This window comes from Geotrypetes seraphini, chromosome 2 (genome assembly GCF_902459505.1).
Source record: "Geotrypetes seraphini chromosome 2, aGeoSer1.1, whole genome shotgun sequence".
NCBI classification, from domain to species: Eukaryota; Metazoa; Chordata; class Amphibia; order Gymnophiona; family Dermophiidae; genus Geotrypetes; species Geotrypetes seraphini.
This window is the reverse complement of record NC_047085.1, coordinates 480685007-480701574: the sequence shown is the minus strand read 5'-3', so window position 1 is coordinate 480701574 and position 16568 is coordinate 480685007. Positions and strand designations below refer to the sequence as shown.

Here is a 16568-nt window from a genome sequence, read left to right as displayed (position 1 = left end):
AGCAACAGGGAAACTGTTTGTGCTTTGTGTTTTCTTTTTGCATATCGTTTTTTTTCTCTCTCTGCTGCCCAAGTTAAACCTGAAGAAGGGGATATATATATTGAGCTGTATAAGCATAGGAAGTTGGAGAATAATACTTGCCTGAAGTCTGAATCAAGTTATGCATTCAAAGACAAGTTTGTGAACCAGATGCAGGCTGAACTGTTTAAAGTGCTGTTGGAACTGTAGGAAAGTTACTGTGACTCCTGTTGCAGGGAGCTAATTAGATTAACCGTCTCAGCTGTGTGATTTGTGCCTGCACGTAGGAGCTGAGAGAAAAGCTGTACTGCTAACAGAGTGTGCTGTGACGATTTTTGCCTACTGAGTTCTTGTCTGCTTGAAAATGTACTGTAAGTTTGATTTTTGCCAATTTACTATTTTTGTTCAATGACCTGCAAAGTGATATTGTTTTGCTGTTGCATATCTTTTGACCTGGAGGTCAGAATAAACCACTTATGTTTTCCTAAAGAACTCGTTTGCTTGGTGATATAGTGAAACCTTGTACTTCCCCTATATCTCGAGGGGCCTAGACCGTTGTCCGGGGCCGCCTAAAAATCCTGGAGGTACCCCTAGTTAAAGGGGACGCGCCCGAAGCAGTGTGTTTGTCACACGCCAGCCCTGGACTGCAAGGGGGTTTGTGACAGTTTGGTATCAGGAGTGCGGTCTGTTACCTCTTCAGGTGAAGATTGAGGAGTGCAAAGGTGGAAAATTTTTTTTTTTTATTTTTATCTCTACTATTGTTTGGTTCATCGGAACCAGGATTATAAATGCTGGTGAATGAAAGCGGCTTGAACATTCCAAGGATATCGGTTCCAGCGTCCGGAGTTTGGCGGCTGCAGGAAGAGTGGATAGCAGACCGGGGGTCAAGGCCATCGTCCTGAGCTGGCGAGGAACAAAAGGGGGACCAATAGGTCTCTGAAGAAGGGTGGTGCACCCTGTAATGAGCACGCAGGCGATGATGCATCAGTACCTCTGGTAAGCATATACAACAGAGGGGCTGGTAAAGATAGTTTCGGGGAGAAAGAACTGTGTGGTATCGCACTTGGAGTGTGTGTTTTTTCATTTTTTTTTTACAGAGTCAGCATGGAGCCGGCGGCGTTAGCAGTGGTTGCGGGAGAACGTCAGAGGCAGAATGAGGACTTAAAGAAGGTCCTGGAGACTAGCCACGGACTATGGCAAGCAAGCCAGGAGGCTAGTCAACGTCATCACAGTGTCTTTATGCGAGCCATGGAGCAGCAGTCTCGATTAATGGCGCAGCTATTGAAGCCTACGACTGGTGGACAGATGCATATACCGGTATTGGGGACTGGGGGTAATCTACCTGTGGTAGGGCAAAACTCTCTAGGTTTATTGAATTTGAACAAAATAACACCACAGGATGCCCCAGATGATTTTTTAAACTCTTTTGAGAGGGTTGCTGCTGCAGCAGGTTGGCCTCCAGAGCAGTGGGCGGTTCGCCTTCTGCCATGTTTGGCTGGCGAGACCCTTGCGGCTTTTCAGACCATTGCTGCGGATCAGGCCAGTAGTTACCCAGCTGTGAAAGCACATATCCTAGATTTTCTGGGATATACAAGAGAGTATTACAGGCAAACCTTTCGTGCTCTCCAGTTAAAGGTAAAAGAGAGACCTAAGGCACTGTTACAACGCCTAACGAAAGCTGCGGAGAGATGGTTACAGCCTTTCTTGGCAGACCCACGAGCTATGTTTGCTGAGTTAGTCAGGGAACAATTCCTAGAGGCTCTGCCCCAGAACATAAAGGGGTGGATCCAGAAGCAGGGATGCCAGGATCTGACACAGTCACTATCTGTGGCAGAAGCCTATCTGGATGCCCAGGGACTTCCCGAGAAACCAGGCCCAAGTTATAGACCCCAGACACAGTTCCAGAGGGACACTACACTTCAGGCTCCTACTATTAATAACATACCACCCAGGAACCCTCAGAAGCGAGTACAGAAACCCTTTAACCCTGCTCCCATCGTTTGCTTCAGGTGTGGGGGAAAAGGTCACCGACAGGGGGAGTGTGTTGAAAGAAAAGGTTTTACGGTACCCTGTGACCTGGAAAAGGGTAAGATTACACCAGGGGGGAGATATCTGGTGGTGGTATCAATAGGGGGCAAAGACATGGAGGCCTTACTTGATACAGGGGCGGACCAGTCAATGTTAGCCCACCGGTGCTGGAACACAGTATTCCCTAGGGAAAAGGGGCATGATTTTGTAGGGAGAGTAAGAATCAAGTGTATCCATGGGGATAGTAAACAATACCCATTGAGACCTACCACAGTTAGGTATAAAGATAGAGTGTATCAAACTTCCTTTGCGTTAGTGCCAGAGGCACCATATGATGTTATACTGGGGAAGGATTGGAAAGGGTTCCCGGTAGCATTACAGGAAAAACAGTGTCTAGTTAACACAAGAGCACAGGGATCCTCTAACCATGAACCTGAAGGGACATTAGGCAGGATATTTCCTTTTGCAGGAGAAGCCTTTCAGGAATATGAACAAAGGCAGGGGCGTAGGACACGGGCCCAGAACAAAAGACAACAGCAAGGGAGAAGTAGAGCCATGAAGCGGGCAGGGGAAACCAGGGAAGTCCCGTGGCTCCCCAAGGATGTTATGGATGCTTTTCCTACATTTCGGGAGGAGCAGAAAACCGATCCAACCCTGGGAGAAGAATGGCAGAGAATAGGAAAGGGGTGTATAGAGGGTAAACGCTGGATCGAGAAACAGGGCTTGCTGTATAAAGAAGGCCCGGGTGACCTAGAAGGGGAAATGGTACAACAATTATTGATTCCCCAAGGGTTTAGAAGACTGATACTTAGGTTAGCCCATGATCACCCGTTATCGGGTCATAAAGGCACAGAAGCCACTATTAAACAGATAGAAAGACGGTTTTTTTGGCCGGGATTAAGGCAGGCTGTGATAAATTTTTGTCAGTCCTGTTCCACGTGCCAAAAACTGTCTTTGGCGAAACCGGCCAGAGCACCCCTCATTCCTGTACCGGTGGTAGAGGAACCATTACGGCGGTTGGCCATGGATATTGTGGGACCATTGGAGAAAACACCTAGGGGATATAATTTCATGTTGGTAGTAATGGACGTAGCCACACGGTTCCCTTGGGCTTTTCCATTAAAGAAGGCCACATCTACCAGTATTATGAAAGAACTGTTAGGGTTGTTTTGTGTGGTAGGATTTCCCCGGGAGATTCTTACAGACCAGGGTAGCAGATTTTTATCTAGTGAAATGAGGTTGTTTTATGAGGGATTTGGCATCCGTCATATTAAAACGTCTGCCTACCACCCTCAAGCTAATGGTATGGTGGAACGTTTTAATCAGACAATTAAGCAAATGCTGAAAAAGGGCATAGAAGGAGATTCTAAGAACTGGGATATGTTTATTCCTTTTGCACTCTTTGCAGCGCGAGAGAAGGTGCAGGATTCTCGGGGACTTAGTCCGTACGAACTATTGTTTGGGAGACCACCTAGGGGGGTGCTGGATATGTTGAAAGAGAAGTGGGTGTTTCCCGAGGACTTGGGGAGTAACGTAATAACATATTTAGCTCAGCTTAAGGATAGGTTACGGAGGTCCCTGGAACTCGGAAGAGGGAATTTGGAGTGGAGTCAAAGACAGCAAAAAACTTATTATGACAGAAGGGCAAAGGAACGGGAATTACAGATAGGTGATCGAGTCCTTATATTAATACCCACAGACACTCACAAATTCTTTGCACAATGGAAGGGCCCAGCCACCATTGTGGAAAGGATAGGGGAGGTGGACTATCGGGTCAAGGATGATAAGGGGAGACTGCAGACCTATCATGTCAACCTATTGAAACCATGGAAAGATCGGGAGGTGTTGGCTTTGGTAGCACAACAAGGGCAGGAAGATGACCTAGGACCTCAGGTTACGGACTTCAAGGCTGAGGGGGAAGTGAATGTAGGAACTGCCCTCACACAAGTACAGGTCCATCAGGTGAAGGAAGTAGTCCGACAGTTTGGGGATGTGTTCTCTTCTGTGCCAGGGAAAACGGGGGTAGTATCCCATGATATTATAACAGTACCAGGGAAGGTGGTACGGGTACGCCCCTATAGGCTGTCAGAGGAAAAGAAAGCTCTGGTAGAGGAGTTGGTACAAGAGATGCTAACTTTAGGGGTTATAGAGACCTCGCAAAGCCCATGGTGTAGCCCCATTGTTATTGTGCCTAAAGCTGATGGGACACCACGTTTTTGTATTGACTTTCGCCAGGTAAACGAGGTGTCGCAGTTTGATGCATTCCCAATGCCAAGGGTGGATGAATTACTGGATAGATTAGGATCAGCCCAGTTTTTAACTACCATTGACCTTACAAAAGGCTACTGGCAAATACCACTGACCGAATCGGCTAAACCTAAAACAGCGTTCAGCACGCCACGGGGCCTATTTCAATTTAGGCGCATGCCATTTGGCTTACATGGGGCGGCGGCTACATGCCAGCGCCTAGTCCGCGAGGTGCTACGGGATCACCATGGGTACGCGGACGCTTACATCGACGACATAGTGATCCATTCAGGTACATGGGAACAGCATGTGCAACACCTTAAAGCTGTCCTGGAAGCTGAGGGGGGCCGGTCTCACAATAAATCCAAAAAAATGTTTCATTGGTCAACAAGAGGTAAAGTACTTGGGATATATTGTGGGAAAGGGGCAGATAAAGCCTATAGTGGATAAGGTGCAATGCATTCGGGGATACCCGGCTCCTAACAACAAAAAACAACTCAGGGCTTTCTTAGGACTGGTAGGATACTACAGGAGGTTTATCCCTCACTTTTCGTCCCAGGCAGGACCCTTGACTGACATGTTGAAGAAAGGGAAACCAGAGACACTGGGTTGGGACAATATGAGTAGGCAGGCTTTTCAAAGATTAAGGGCTAGTTTGTGTGAAAGGCCCGTGCTCAAAGCTATTGATTTTGACCTACCATTGATTTTACAAACTGATGCCTCAGGCACAGGCTTAGGAGCAGTCCTAAGTCAAGAAAGCCAAGGGTTAGAACATCCCATTCTGTACTTGAGTCGGAAGCTCCATCCTAATGAACAAAATTATGCAACGGTGGAACAGGAATGCCTAGCGGTAAAATGGGCTGTTCAGACTCTTGAGCATTATTTACAGGACAGGGAGTTTACGCCAGTGACTGACCACGCAGCCTTGAAATGGTTAAATACCATGCGGAACAATAACGCTAGACTTACACGATGGTATTTAGCCCTTCAGGTGTTGAAATTTAAGGTGGTGCATCGGTCAGGTAAACTTAACACCAATGTAGATATTCTGTCACGTATGCCTGAGAATATAGGGACTCCTCCGGGTACAAGTGAGGGTCATCCTTTAAGGGTGGGGGAATGTGACAAACCCAGCACCAGCACTAGCCCAGTCCCTGATAGGATTAAGTGCAGAAGAATGGACCAGATTGATTCTGGCGCTCAACTTGAGGCTGACCTCCCTTGCCCCTATAATCAAAGTGATAGTGAGCTGGAACAGAGGCAGGCAGGTTGGCAACAGCAGCTTCCGGGCTTTAGAACAGCTAAAGAAGCCACAAGGAAAGTAGCTGCAGTTGAAAAACCCAGGCAGAGGAAAACTGCTGTAGAGCCAAAACCCATCCCCCGCTACAGGCTGAAGGGGATTGGCTCTGGTCTGTTTAAAAGCAGGCAGAGACAAACAGGAGGAGGAGGAGCGAGTGACGAGGGCGAGTCACTCCCACAGCCCAAGGCAGGAGAGGAGCTGTGGAACAGGGCAGGAGAGGAGAACGTGCTGGATTATCCCATGCAGGATTTGGAGGAAGGCTTAACCCCTTCAAACTATCCAGTGCCAGACCAGGTAGAAGGCATGGAGATAGAAATAGCTGGCCCTAGGGTAGAAGGCCAGTTAGAAGGTATGGAATTCTGAATGAAAGAATGCAGCAACAGGGAAACTGTTTGTGCTTTGTGTTTTCTTTTTGCATATCGTTTTTTTTCTCTCTCTGCTGCCCAAGTTAAACCTGAAGAAGGGGATATATATATTGAGCTGTATAAGCATAGGAAGTTGGAGAATAATACTTGCCTGAAGTCTGAATCAAGTTATGCATTCAAAGACAAGTTTGTGAACCAGATGCAGGCTGAACTGTTTAAAGTGCTGTTGGAACTGTAGGAAAGTTACTGTGACTCCCGTTGCAGGGAGCTAATCAGCTGTGTGATTTGTGCCTGCACGTAGGAGCTGAGAGAAAAGCTGTACTGCTAACAGAGTGTGCTGTGACGATTTTTGCCTACTGAGTTCTTGTCTGCTTGAAAATGTACTGTAAGTTTGATTTTTGCCAATTTACTATTTTTGTTCAATGACCTGCAAAGTGATATTGTTTTGCTGTTGCATATCTTTTGACCTGGAGGTCAGAATAAACCACTTATGTTTTCCTAAAGAACTCGTTTGCTTGGTGATATAGTGAAACCTTGTACTTCCCCTATATCTCAAGGGGCCTAGACCGTTGTCTGGGGCCGCCTAAAAATCCTGGAGGTACCCCTAGTTAAAGGGGACGCGCCCGAAGCAGTGTGTTTGTCACACGCCAGCCCTGGACTGCAAGGGGGTTTGTGACAGCAGGTGGAAGATCGATCTATAAAAGGATCAATTGGGAAATTGAAATCCCCTGCAAAGATGGTATTCGACATTAATGAGGAGTTGCAAACTGTCTGTAAGGACTGAAAGAAAGAGGGATCATCCTTATTGGGTGCGTAGATATTGAAAAGAGTCAAAGGTTGGCCTGCAATTGAACCTTCAATGAGGGACCAGCGGCCTTGAGGGTCAGAGATGTGAGAGGTGAGCTGAAAGTTGAGTGACTTCTTCACTAAAGTGATGACTCCGTTTTTCTTATTGTGAGCAGGAGCAGCAAAACAGTGTTGGACCCAACCTCCATTTAGCTTCAGTGCTTCTTCCGAAGACAGGTGGGTTTCTTGTAGCAAGCAAATGTCAGCGCCTAGGTGCTTGAAGTAGTGCAGGATCTTTTTCCTCTTGATTGGGTTGTTAATTCCTTTAACATTAAGTGAGACAAGATGTAGCTTAACCATAAGAGGGATCAAGAAGTGATGAAAACCAGATGAATGCGAAAGTTATGAGGTGCATCAAAAAAGGTACAAAAAGTGAACGATCACTCCATTGATTCAAAATGAAAAGTAAACAGAAAAAAGAAGTAACGGATTCATACTTGCAACAGTCTGGATTAGTAAGAGAAGTAAAGAACCGAAGATGGGATCGCATGTTGGCAAGAGGAGCTCAGCAAAATTCTCCATTGCTCATCTCGCTATTAACAAGAAGGTTGAAAGTCAGTTACAGCCCTCTGGAATGGTGGAAAAAATGAGAGATAGTGACAATAATTTAGGTCATTACTCCCACATGCTCATCCAGGTATTTTTGGAGATCTTCTGGGCTATCAAAGCTTTTGGTTACATTATGATATGTAACTCTCATTCGGGCCGGATAAAATAACCCGTATTGTGCCCCAATACTTTTGAGCTGAGGGCGCATAGACAGGAAGGCCTTCCGTTTCTGCGCTGTGAGTTTAGATACATCAGGAGCAAAGAAAATACGTTTGCCTTCAATAGAGAGACCGGAGGCAGATTTCGCTGCTTGTAGTATTTGAATAGTTTGTGGATAGCGCAGAAGTTTCATAACTATGGGCCTTGGAGGCTTAGAGGGTGAAGGAGGGCCCGAGGGGACCCTGTGGGCCCGTTCTATCTCAAGTGGAGGAGTGAATTGGAGATGCAGTTTTTCAGGAATAAAAGCATGCAGGAATGTTATCATGTCTTTCCCTTCCAAAGATTCAGGTAAACCGATTAGGCGTATATTAGAGCGGCGCATCCGGTTGGAAATATCTTCCAGATCATTTTGCAGGGTATTTAATTTTTTGAGATCTCGCTGAACTGCCAAGAATTGAGAGTCATGTGCTGACAGGCGCTCTTCAGCGAGATCAATACGGGCATTATGCTGTTTTAATTGTACTAGAATAGTACTCATTTCATTTTTAATGTCAGCTGTAGCAGCAAGATTTTCTTGCATTAGGGATCCTGTGATATGGAGGAACTTGTCTCCGTGGCGCCAGCGTGGGAGGCCTTGGCGGGTGATGGTGGCTCGTGCTTGGATCTTTTTGAAGCCGAGTGTGACACGGCGGAGCCCGCAGAAGAAGCGGCGTCCTGCTTGTTGGCTTTCGCGGACATTCCGGCGGCTGCGAGAGCTGGTTAGGGTGTTGAGAGTGTGTACGGGAGGGCTGTAAAAATGATCGGCGAGCGAGGCTGCAACGGAGAAAAGTCGCTAAGCGGCCATCTTGAAAGCAGGCACGCGACGCCCCCCCATCTTTTTCTTTTATTATCAATGAGGAGTCCTCTTTATCCCCAAAATAGGTTTAGTATACAATATATTTTTTTTGCATGTGCTTTGCTTAAGTAATGCATTATTAAACATCTTTTGACCTTAATATCAAAATGGAGTCCTCTATACCCAAAAAATAAAGCCCCATTCACCTATATGCGGATGCTTCCAGCATGCCTAAGTGACGCCTAAGTCATGTCCATCTAACTTGCACCCAACTCACACTCAAAAGTAGAACTGCTTTTGCAACACCTACATTTTAGGCATTAGGTAGACACGTTAGCATGCTGAGTGGCATGCGATTCTGTAAATGGTCATCTATTTCAAAGCCACATCCATATCTATCCCATTAGGCGCAGCTTTTTCCGATGGACGTCCACAAAATTGTGGACGCCTATTTTGTGAATCGCATCCAGCCTTTGGACATCTAACTTTCAATTACTGCTTGGAAAAGTCGTTAACTGGGTTCATTATTCACTTTATATGGACGCTAAGTCGAAGAACACCCACATTGTGGATGCCTAAAGTTAGACATCCTTTACAGAATCTGCCCATTAGTGCCTGTGAGGAAATTTGTTCTACAACAAATCTCAGATTATTTCAAGTGCCTGGGTCTGCTGGGGTATATTTGTGTAAATGAAGTCTATATCCATCATCTGAGGGTGATATAACCTGAAAATGACAGACCATCAAGGATGCTGATAATGTATGAAGAATCACCTATGTAGGATGGAATAGAGAAAACCAAGGGTTTTAAAAATGAGTCCATAGAGAGGTTCTAAAATTGACCCAATAACACACAATATTGGCCTTCCTAGTGGGATCCCAGTGGGATCTTGGGTAAAATGTAAATCAATGCAGTTCTAGGGTTTATTGTTTATTGGAAGCTTCTATACCATTACTAATTTCTGGGGAGTCAATTCTGAGCCGTTTGCATGAGCTTCAGTACAGGTGTTACAATACCTGAGTTCTGTAGTGGTGTTACAATACCTGAGCTTCGGTAATGGTGTTACAATACATGAGCTAAATATATGTGAATCTTACCTATATATACCATTTATATACATATATTATAATTATTGTTTCTGTATTGTCATATATTCATCTTTCTTTGTATTATTTGCGAGTTTACCCTTTCATGTTCCAAGTGGGGGTAGAAAATTTGAACTCGAATGACTGTTATAAACATAGAAAGAAGTTCATCTTACTGCAATCTATCTCCTCATTCATAAATATTGTAGATTAAAGATCATAAAAGACAATTTAACATACTAAAGGCCCCTTTTACAAAGCCACAGTGTTTCTTATCAATGGAAAATACTGTATAATTTTGTTTGGTACAGAGAGCCCATTTTCCTTGCCTACTTCCTAAAGTATAAAATTATGACAGACTGGTTTGTAGTAACTGAGCCTATTTTTAGAAAAAAAACAAACACAGGAATATTGGTAAGTATTGCAATTATCTTTTTTTCCCCCCCCCCATCAGTGGTGCCACTGAAAAGCTATCTGTTACATTCAGTGTTTACAGCATGCTGAGCTCACAGGTTTGGGGTTGGTTTTTTTTTAATCAACCTGGAGAATGAACAAATGAGTCTCTCGGTATGTGCATGTGTTTGTGTGTGAATGGCTTTGGGTGCCAAATGTGTAACTTTCTTTTCCTTCTTTACAGAGTTATTTTGCCCCCAGACAGTTGGACAGATAATCAGATCTTGGTTGGAAACTATTAAAAAAAAACACACCACATAAACCATGCAAGTATAACAGTAATATGCACATTATGTGAATAGAGAATAAGAACGATTTTAAGGAAGGAAGTTTTAAAAAAATCAAGTCATACCTATTATTATATCTTCTTTCTGATGGCCAAAGTTTGAAATGTATTGCGAGGTCATTCTAGGTAAATCAAATAAGAAAATAAAACAAATTTCAATGTAGTACTACCAGAAAATTACCTTAAAAATTCTAAGAAGCCAGAAAGAAAATGTCATGATATTCTGCTACTAAAAATTCTCAGATGTAGGTACATAAAATGATTTTGATGTCAACATACTTATAATTAATTTTCATTTGATCATTACTGGTGTCTACTTTTGACTTGAGCATTTTAACATACCTATTATGAAAGAATCATCATTAACAGCATGTTCTTTTAGAAAAATGTACTGAATAGTTTTCCCACCAACACCCTTCCAACGCAAAATGCTGTCGCAACAATAGCTGCCCTGGGTACTTTCCACTAACTTGATTTCCTCTTCTGAGTGTGATAAGTGATATAAAGGAGAATACACATGCAGGGCTTTCCTAGTCAAAAGGATTTACTGCACCTCCCATGCCGATAATTTTTTCTTTGTCAAAAGCATTCAGTGCACTGAAAGGAGACTCTCACGCATCCAGTGCTCCATAACATATACTCGAACATTTAAGAAGGAAATGACTCACTCCTTCTCCTACTCGAGTTATGGAAATAGTTCTCCTCATGCAACTTGCTCATCCCAGGAGATCTAGACTGGAGCTCTTGGGGAAACTATATAAACATAATACATGGAAGTACAATTTGCGTATCATTAAAGTACATTTTTATACAGATTTCCCAACTATGAATTATGGTACCTAGTAAGTATGTAACTCAGAGATTGTGCTGTACTGATGAGTATTCTTTCCTGTATTTCTCTTAGAAATTTTTTTTTCCTTACTGCAATGTATCTCCTCATTCATAAATATTGTAGATTAAAGGTCATAAAAAAACAATTTAGCATATTAAGGGCCCCTTTTACAAAGCCACGGTAGTGAATACTGCCATGGCAAATGCAAAGCAGCCCACTGGATTTGAATAGGCTGTGTTGCATTTGCCACATGGACTCACTACCACAGCTTTGTAAAATGGGGCCTTAAGCAAAGTTCACCTATGTCAGTGGTCTCAAACTCAAACCCTTTGTAGTGCCAGATTTTGGATTTGTAGGTACTTGGAGGGCCGCAGAAAAAATAGCTACTGTCTTATTAAAGAAATGACAATTTTGCATGAGGTAAAACTCTTTATAGTTTATAAATCTTCCCCCTCCCCCCTAAAAGCCTGCATGTTCCCATCCTCCTTCTTTGCAGCATCCTCCAGCTTTCCCCTGGCTTCCCGGTCTTAGTTTCAGCTAATTACCGCAGCCTGCAGAGAGGATCGCTGGTGCTATAGCATTCCTTGCAGACTGCCATCAGCCTCCGCAGCATGTTCCCTCTGCTGCGGTCCCGCCCCTCCTCTGATGTCAGGGGCAGGATCGCGGCAGAGGGAATGTGCTGCTGAGGATGATAGCAGCCTGCAAGGATCGCTACAGCACCGGCAATCCTCTCTGCAGGCTGCAGTAATTATCTGAAGGTAAGAGCAGGAGGCCAGGGGGGAAGCCAGAGGACGCTGCAAAGAGTGGGCAGCACTAGTACAGACCGTGGGCCACAAAATAGTACCTGGCGGGCCGCATGTGGCCCCCGGGCCGCGAGTTTGAGACCACTGACCTATGTTATATCACAATTAAACTTCAGCATAACATAATTTATCGAGTTTGCCCTGTTATTCTGTTCATGCTGCTAAGGATACATTCCATCTGCCAGTCATAGACTATGACCACCTGCAAAATCTCTCCTTATCTAGAACAGTATTTTAATGTACGCCTCACTAGAGTAAGAATGTCTGTTGTGAAGCTCACATCTCTCCATCTATCTGCACTTATTTTGAGATGCACTGTTCTGTATCCAATTGGTTAAATGTGAATGCAAACCCTACAGCAGCACCAGAGGAATTATGTTGTGACATAGCAATTTTGGAGCTCAAGACCTGCCTTCCATATCAAAAACAAGCTGGGAACAGCATGCAATATAGAAGGTGGGGAATTTGGAGCCCACCTGCCACCAGAATACAGGCAGATGTAATATGGAAGAAGTTAGAGAGAAAAAGAGGGAAAGGAGGGAAATATATGAGAAGGAAACAAAGATAAAAGAAGAAATTGGGAATGAGGAGGAGTCAGAAACCATCTACAGATAAAATGCATGCAGAAACTCCTTCACTCACTTGATAGTAAAACTCTACCTACTTACTCATACATACGCTCCCACCCTGCAAGCCCAGTGGGAAATGGAAATTGAAAGGGGAGAGATGGGAAATGTGCTTTTAAGATTGTTTGCTTTCCTCCTCTACCAATCATCTTGGGTAGATAATACAAACTCCCTAGAGAGGTCCCTCTAGAACAGTGTCTCTCAAACTGTGTGTCAAGGCACAGTGGTATACCCTGAAGAAATTCTGGGTGTGCCATGAGAGATTCCAGAATTTTACTTTATTTTTAAAATTCCCTTCATAAGTATACACTAGAATAGATGACATGTACTCGTATGTTGCATATGCAAGAGTCTGTCAATGTTATGAGCATCTGTGTGCATAAGGCTACAACGGCCCAGACAAGTATCATTCTTTGACATGATTAGTCCTTGAAAACTAACAGCAAGTAATTTGAGTTTTATTTTTTATGTAGTAGTTATCCTAACTTGAGCAATAAAGCAATCAAGGCTTTGATATCATTTTGAACTTGATATCTTTGCAAACTTGGATTTTCAGCTCTGACAGAAATTCATCGAAAAGAACATAAGTGCAGATGGTGGATGATGAAATGCGTGTTTGCTTGTCGACTATCCAGCCATGTTTTGAGTTAATTTGCACTCAAAAACAAGCACATCCAATGCATTGATTAACAATTCTATTCTACCTACCGTATTTTCACGCATATAACGCACGCGTTATACACGATTTTTACAAACCGTGCATAACCATGCGCGTTATACGTGTGAGCGCGTTGTACACGTTTTTATTTCATTCGAATCCGGCATTCCCCCTGCGAACCGGCATCCTCCCCCCCCCCCCACTCGCATCACCTGCCCCTCCCCCGCGATCCTACATCCCCCCCAGCATCTCAAAGACAACTCTTACCCGATTGGGCACCGGCACCGGCACCAAAGCACAGGATGTGCCAGTGCCAGTGCCCAAAGATCCTCCCTTGTTGGGTTGGGCTGGGCTGGGCGGTGCGAGAGAGGTCCTCCTTCTTCCTGCGCCGGGCTGGACTAGGCTTTGAGCATGCGCAAATGCTCAAAGCCTTCTGGTCTCGCTCTCTCCGAGAATTTTGCGATATATGAGCAATAAAGCAATCAAGGCTTTGATATCATATTACTGGGCGTATAGAGGTGAAAGATGATATCTTCAGTCTTACAGGGCCCTCAGTAACCAGAGGACACTCGCTGAAAATCAGGGGAGGGAAATTTCAGGGTGATGCGAGGAAGTACTTCTTCACTGAAAGGGTGGTAGATCATTGGAACGAGCTGCCTCAGAGGGTGATTGAGGCCAGCAGCGTGTTAGATTTCAAGAGAAAATGGGATATTCATGTGGGATCTCTAGGAGAGTAAGAATCAGGGAGTGGGTCATTGGTATGGGCAGACTCGATGGGCTATAGCCCTTTTCTGCCGTCAATTTCTATGTTTCTATGTTTCTATGTTGTGGGATATAAGATTGCATATAACAATTTTAAAACTGAGCACCTTCAAATTAGGCACCTGGAGTGCACACAGTAGGATCCTATTCTATAATGGAAGGTAGGTGCCCAGTTTCCGTTAAAGAATACTAATGTAACAGGTTACACTTAAACATTCACCTTGTGTAAATGCTCACATCTAAATTGTTTATTGTGAGCTTCTATACCGCTACTAATGACTGGGGAATCAGTTCAGAGAAGTTTGTATGAGCTTCTTTAAATGTGTGTGTGAGATATCTTCTTGGATTATTTCTTGATTAAATTGATGGAGGGGAGGGATATTTATCTCATGCATTGTTACTAGTGGAATTTAAGTGCTTATTTTGTTATTCATGTCTGTATAATTTATGGCACTGTGTATTAGCTTTGAAAATCAATAAAGCTTTAAACAAAAAAATGTGTTACAATACAGAATTACAAAGATCTTCTGCGAATGTTATAATACATGGGCTCTATACTGAGTTGCAGGGGCTTCTGTAGCCGTGTTACAATACAGAGTTATTAATACTGACATAATTATGCCATAATCAGTCTTACTTATGCCACCATCACATCAATCATCCTACTTATATGCATATGTTTAGACCAAATCAATCATACTACGTATATTCACATCTAATATTAGATTTACTATTTCGGCTACGTACACAATATTTACACACCTCCTTTGGAGGCTGGCCAATTCAACTAAATATAATCGATATACCCATATCTGTATCATGTTTATCTTTGAAATACTATCTTCCTCAGAGTCTAGTTTTCTGGGCTTTGTCTATTTATGTGTTCATCCTATCGTGTTCCTGATGGTGGAGGGGGGGAGGGAGGGACTAGCCAACTGTCTCCTCTACATTGTTTTATTGACTAAAGTACCGTATTTTCACATAGATAACGCACACCCATGTAAAACGCGCACACGGGTATAGCGCGCGAAAAACACAAATTTATTTACAGAAATTTTTATATACCGCGCACACCCGTATACCGCGCATGCTGCCCGACTCTCCTTTTGCCCGCCCCAACTCTCCTCTGGCCACCCCGACTCTCCTTTCGCCCGCCCCGACTTGCCTCTCCCCCTTGAAGTCCTGTCCCCACCCTGAAAGCCTGATGCCCCCCCCCGACGTCCAATTCACCCCCCCCCGCAGGACCGCTCGCACCCCCACCCCGAAGGACCGCTCGCACGCACCCGCACCCCCACCCCGAAGGACCGCTCACACGCACTCCCACCCACACCCCCACCCTGAAGGACCGCTCGCACCCCCACAGCCTCCCGACCCCCCCCATCATGTACAAGCTCCTACCGGTGTCCTGCTGCTTCCTCTTGGCGGTCCCGACTCCCCGACATGATCGGGGCAAGAGGGAGCTCAAGCCCTCTTGCCCCAGCCAACTGCGGCACCCCCGACACGATCGGGGCAAAAGGGAGCCCAAGCCCTCTTGCCCTGCCGACTCCCCAACTCCCCGACAATATCGGGCCAGGAGGGAGCCCAAGTCCTCCTGACCCTGGCGACCCCCCCCCCCCCGCTAGTTGTTCGGGCCAGGAGGGAGCCCAAACCCTCCTGGCCACGGCGACCCCCTACCCCCACCCTGCACTACATTACGGGCAGGAGGGATCCCAGGCCCTCCTGCCCTCGACGCAAACCCCCCTCCCCCCAACGACCGCCCCCCCCAAGAACCTCCGACCGCCCCCGCAGCTGACCCGCGAACCCCCTGGCCGACCCCCACGACACCCCCACCCCCTTCCCCGTACCTTTCTGTAGTTGGCCGGACAGACGGGAGCCAAACCCGCCTGTCCGGCAGGCAGCCAACGACGGAATGAGGCCGGATTGGCCCATCCGTCCCAAAGCTCCGCCTACTGGTGGGGCCTAAGGCGCCTGGGCCAATCAGAATAGGCCCGGGAGCCTTAGGTCCCTCCTGGGGGCGGGGCCTTGGGCACATGGTCGGGTTGGGCCCATGTGCCTCAGGCCCCGCCCCAGGTGGGGGGGAACTATGTAAAAAAAATTTTGTACAATGCGCTCACGCGTATAACGCGCAAGGGTATGCGCGGTATGTAAAAACCACGTATAACGCGCGCGTTATATGCGAGAAAATTCGGTAGTCTATGAAGACTTTCTTGACCTTTCCGGTATCCTTTTCTAGTTTTAGTTCCTTCAGGAGGGCATTCAACCATCTTGGAACCATCACGGAGAAAATGCCAGAGATACATAGGTAACTTACAGTATTAATAATGTGCATAAACATAAGTCATGCACAAACTCTGCCTATGTGCATGACCATCTATAAAATTCATACTATAAAAGATACTTGCATATTGACAGAAAGCACAGTTACTTACCTTAACAGGTGTTATCCAGGGACAGTAGGCAGCTATTCTCACATATGGGTGACGTCACCAGCGGAGCCCAGATGCGGAAGCTCGCAAGCAGAGTTGCTTGAAGAAACTCGAAGTTTTGAGTCAACCGCACCGCGCATGCACGAGTGCCTTCCCGCCCAGCGTAGGGCGCATCTCCTAGGTTCAGATAGCTAGCAGAGAAGCCAACCAGGGGAGGTGGGTGGGTTGCGAGAATAGCTGCTTGCTGTCCCTGGATAACACCTGTTATGGTAAGTAAAGCACAGTTACT

At 45.4% G+C, this 16568-nt stretch overlaps 1 protein-coding gene across 4 annotated transcripts in view; it reads right to left on the bottom strand.

The window, feature by feature from the left end:
- Positions 1-16568, bottom strand: part of MINDY4 (MINDY lysine 48 deubiquitinase 4) — a 210635-nt gene that overhangs the window by 141570 nt on the left and 52497 nt on the right. For all 4 annotated transcript variants that reach the window (XM_033931767.1, XM_033931765.1, XM_033931766.1 and 1 more), the window contains exon 6: positions 10239-10294. In XM_033931767.1, coding sequence (XP_033787658.1) covers positions 10239-10294 — 56 coding nt within the window. The remainder of the gene's footprint in view (positions 1-10238; positions 10295-16568) is intronic.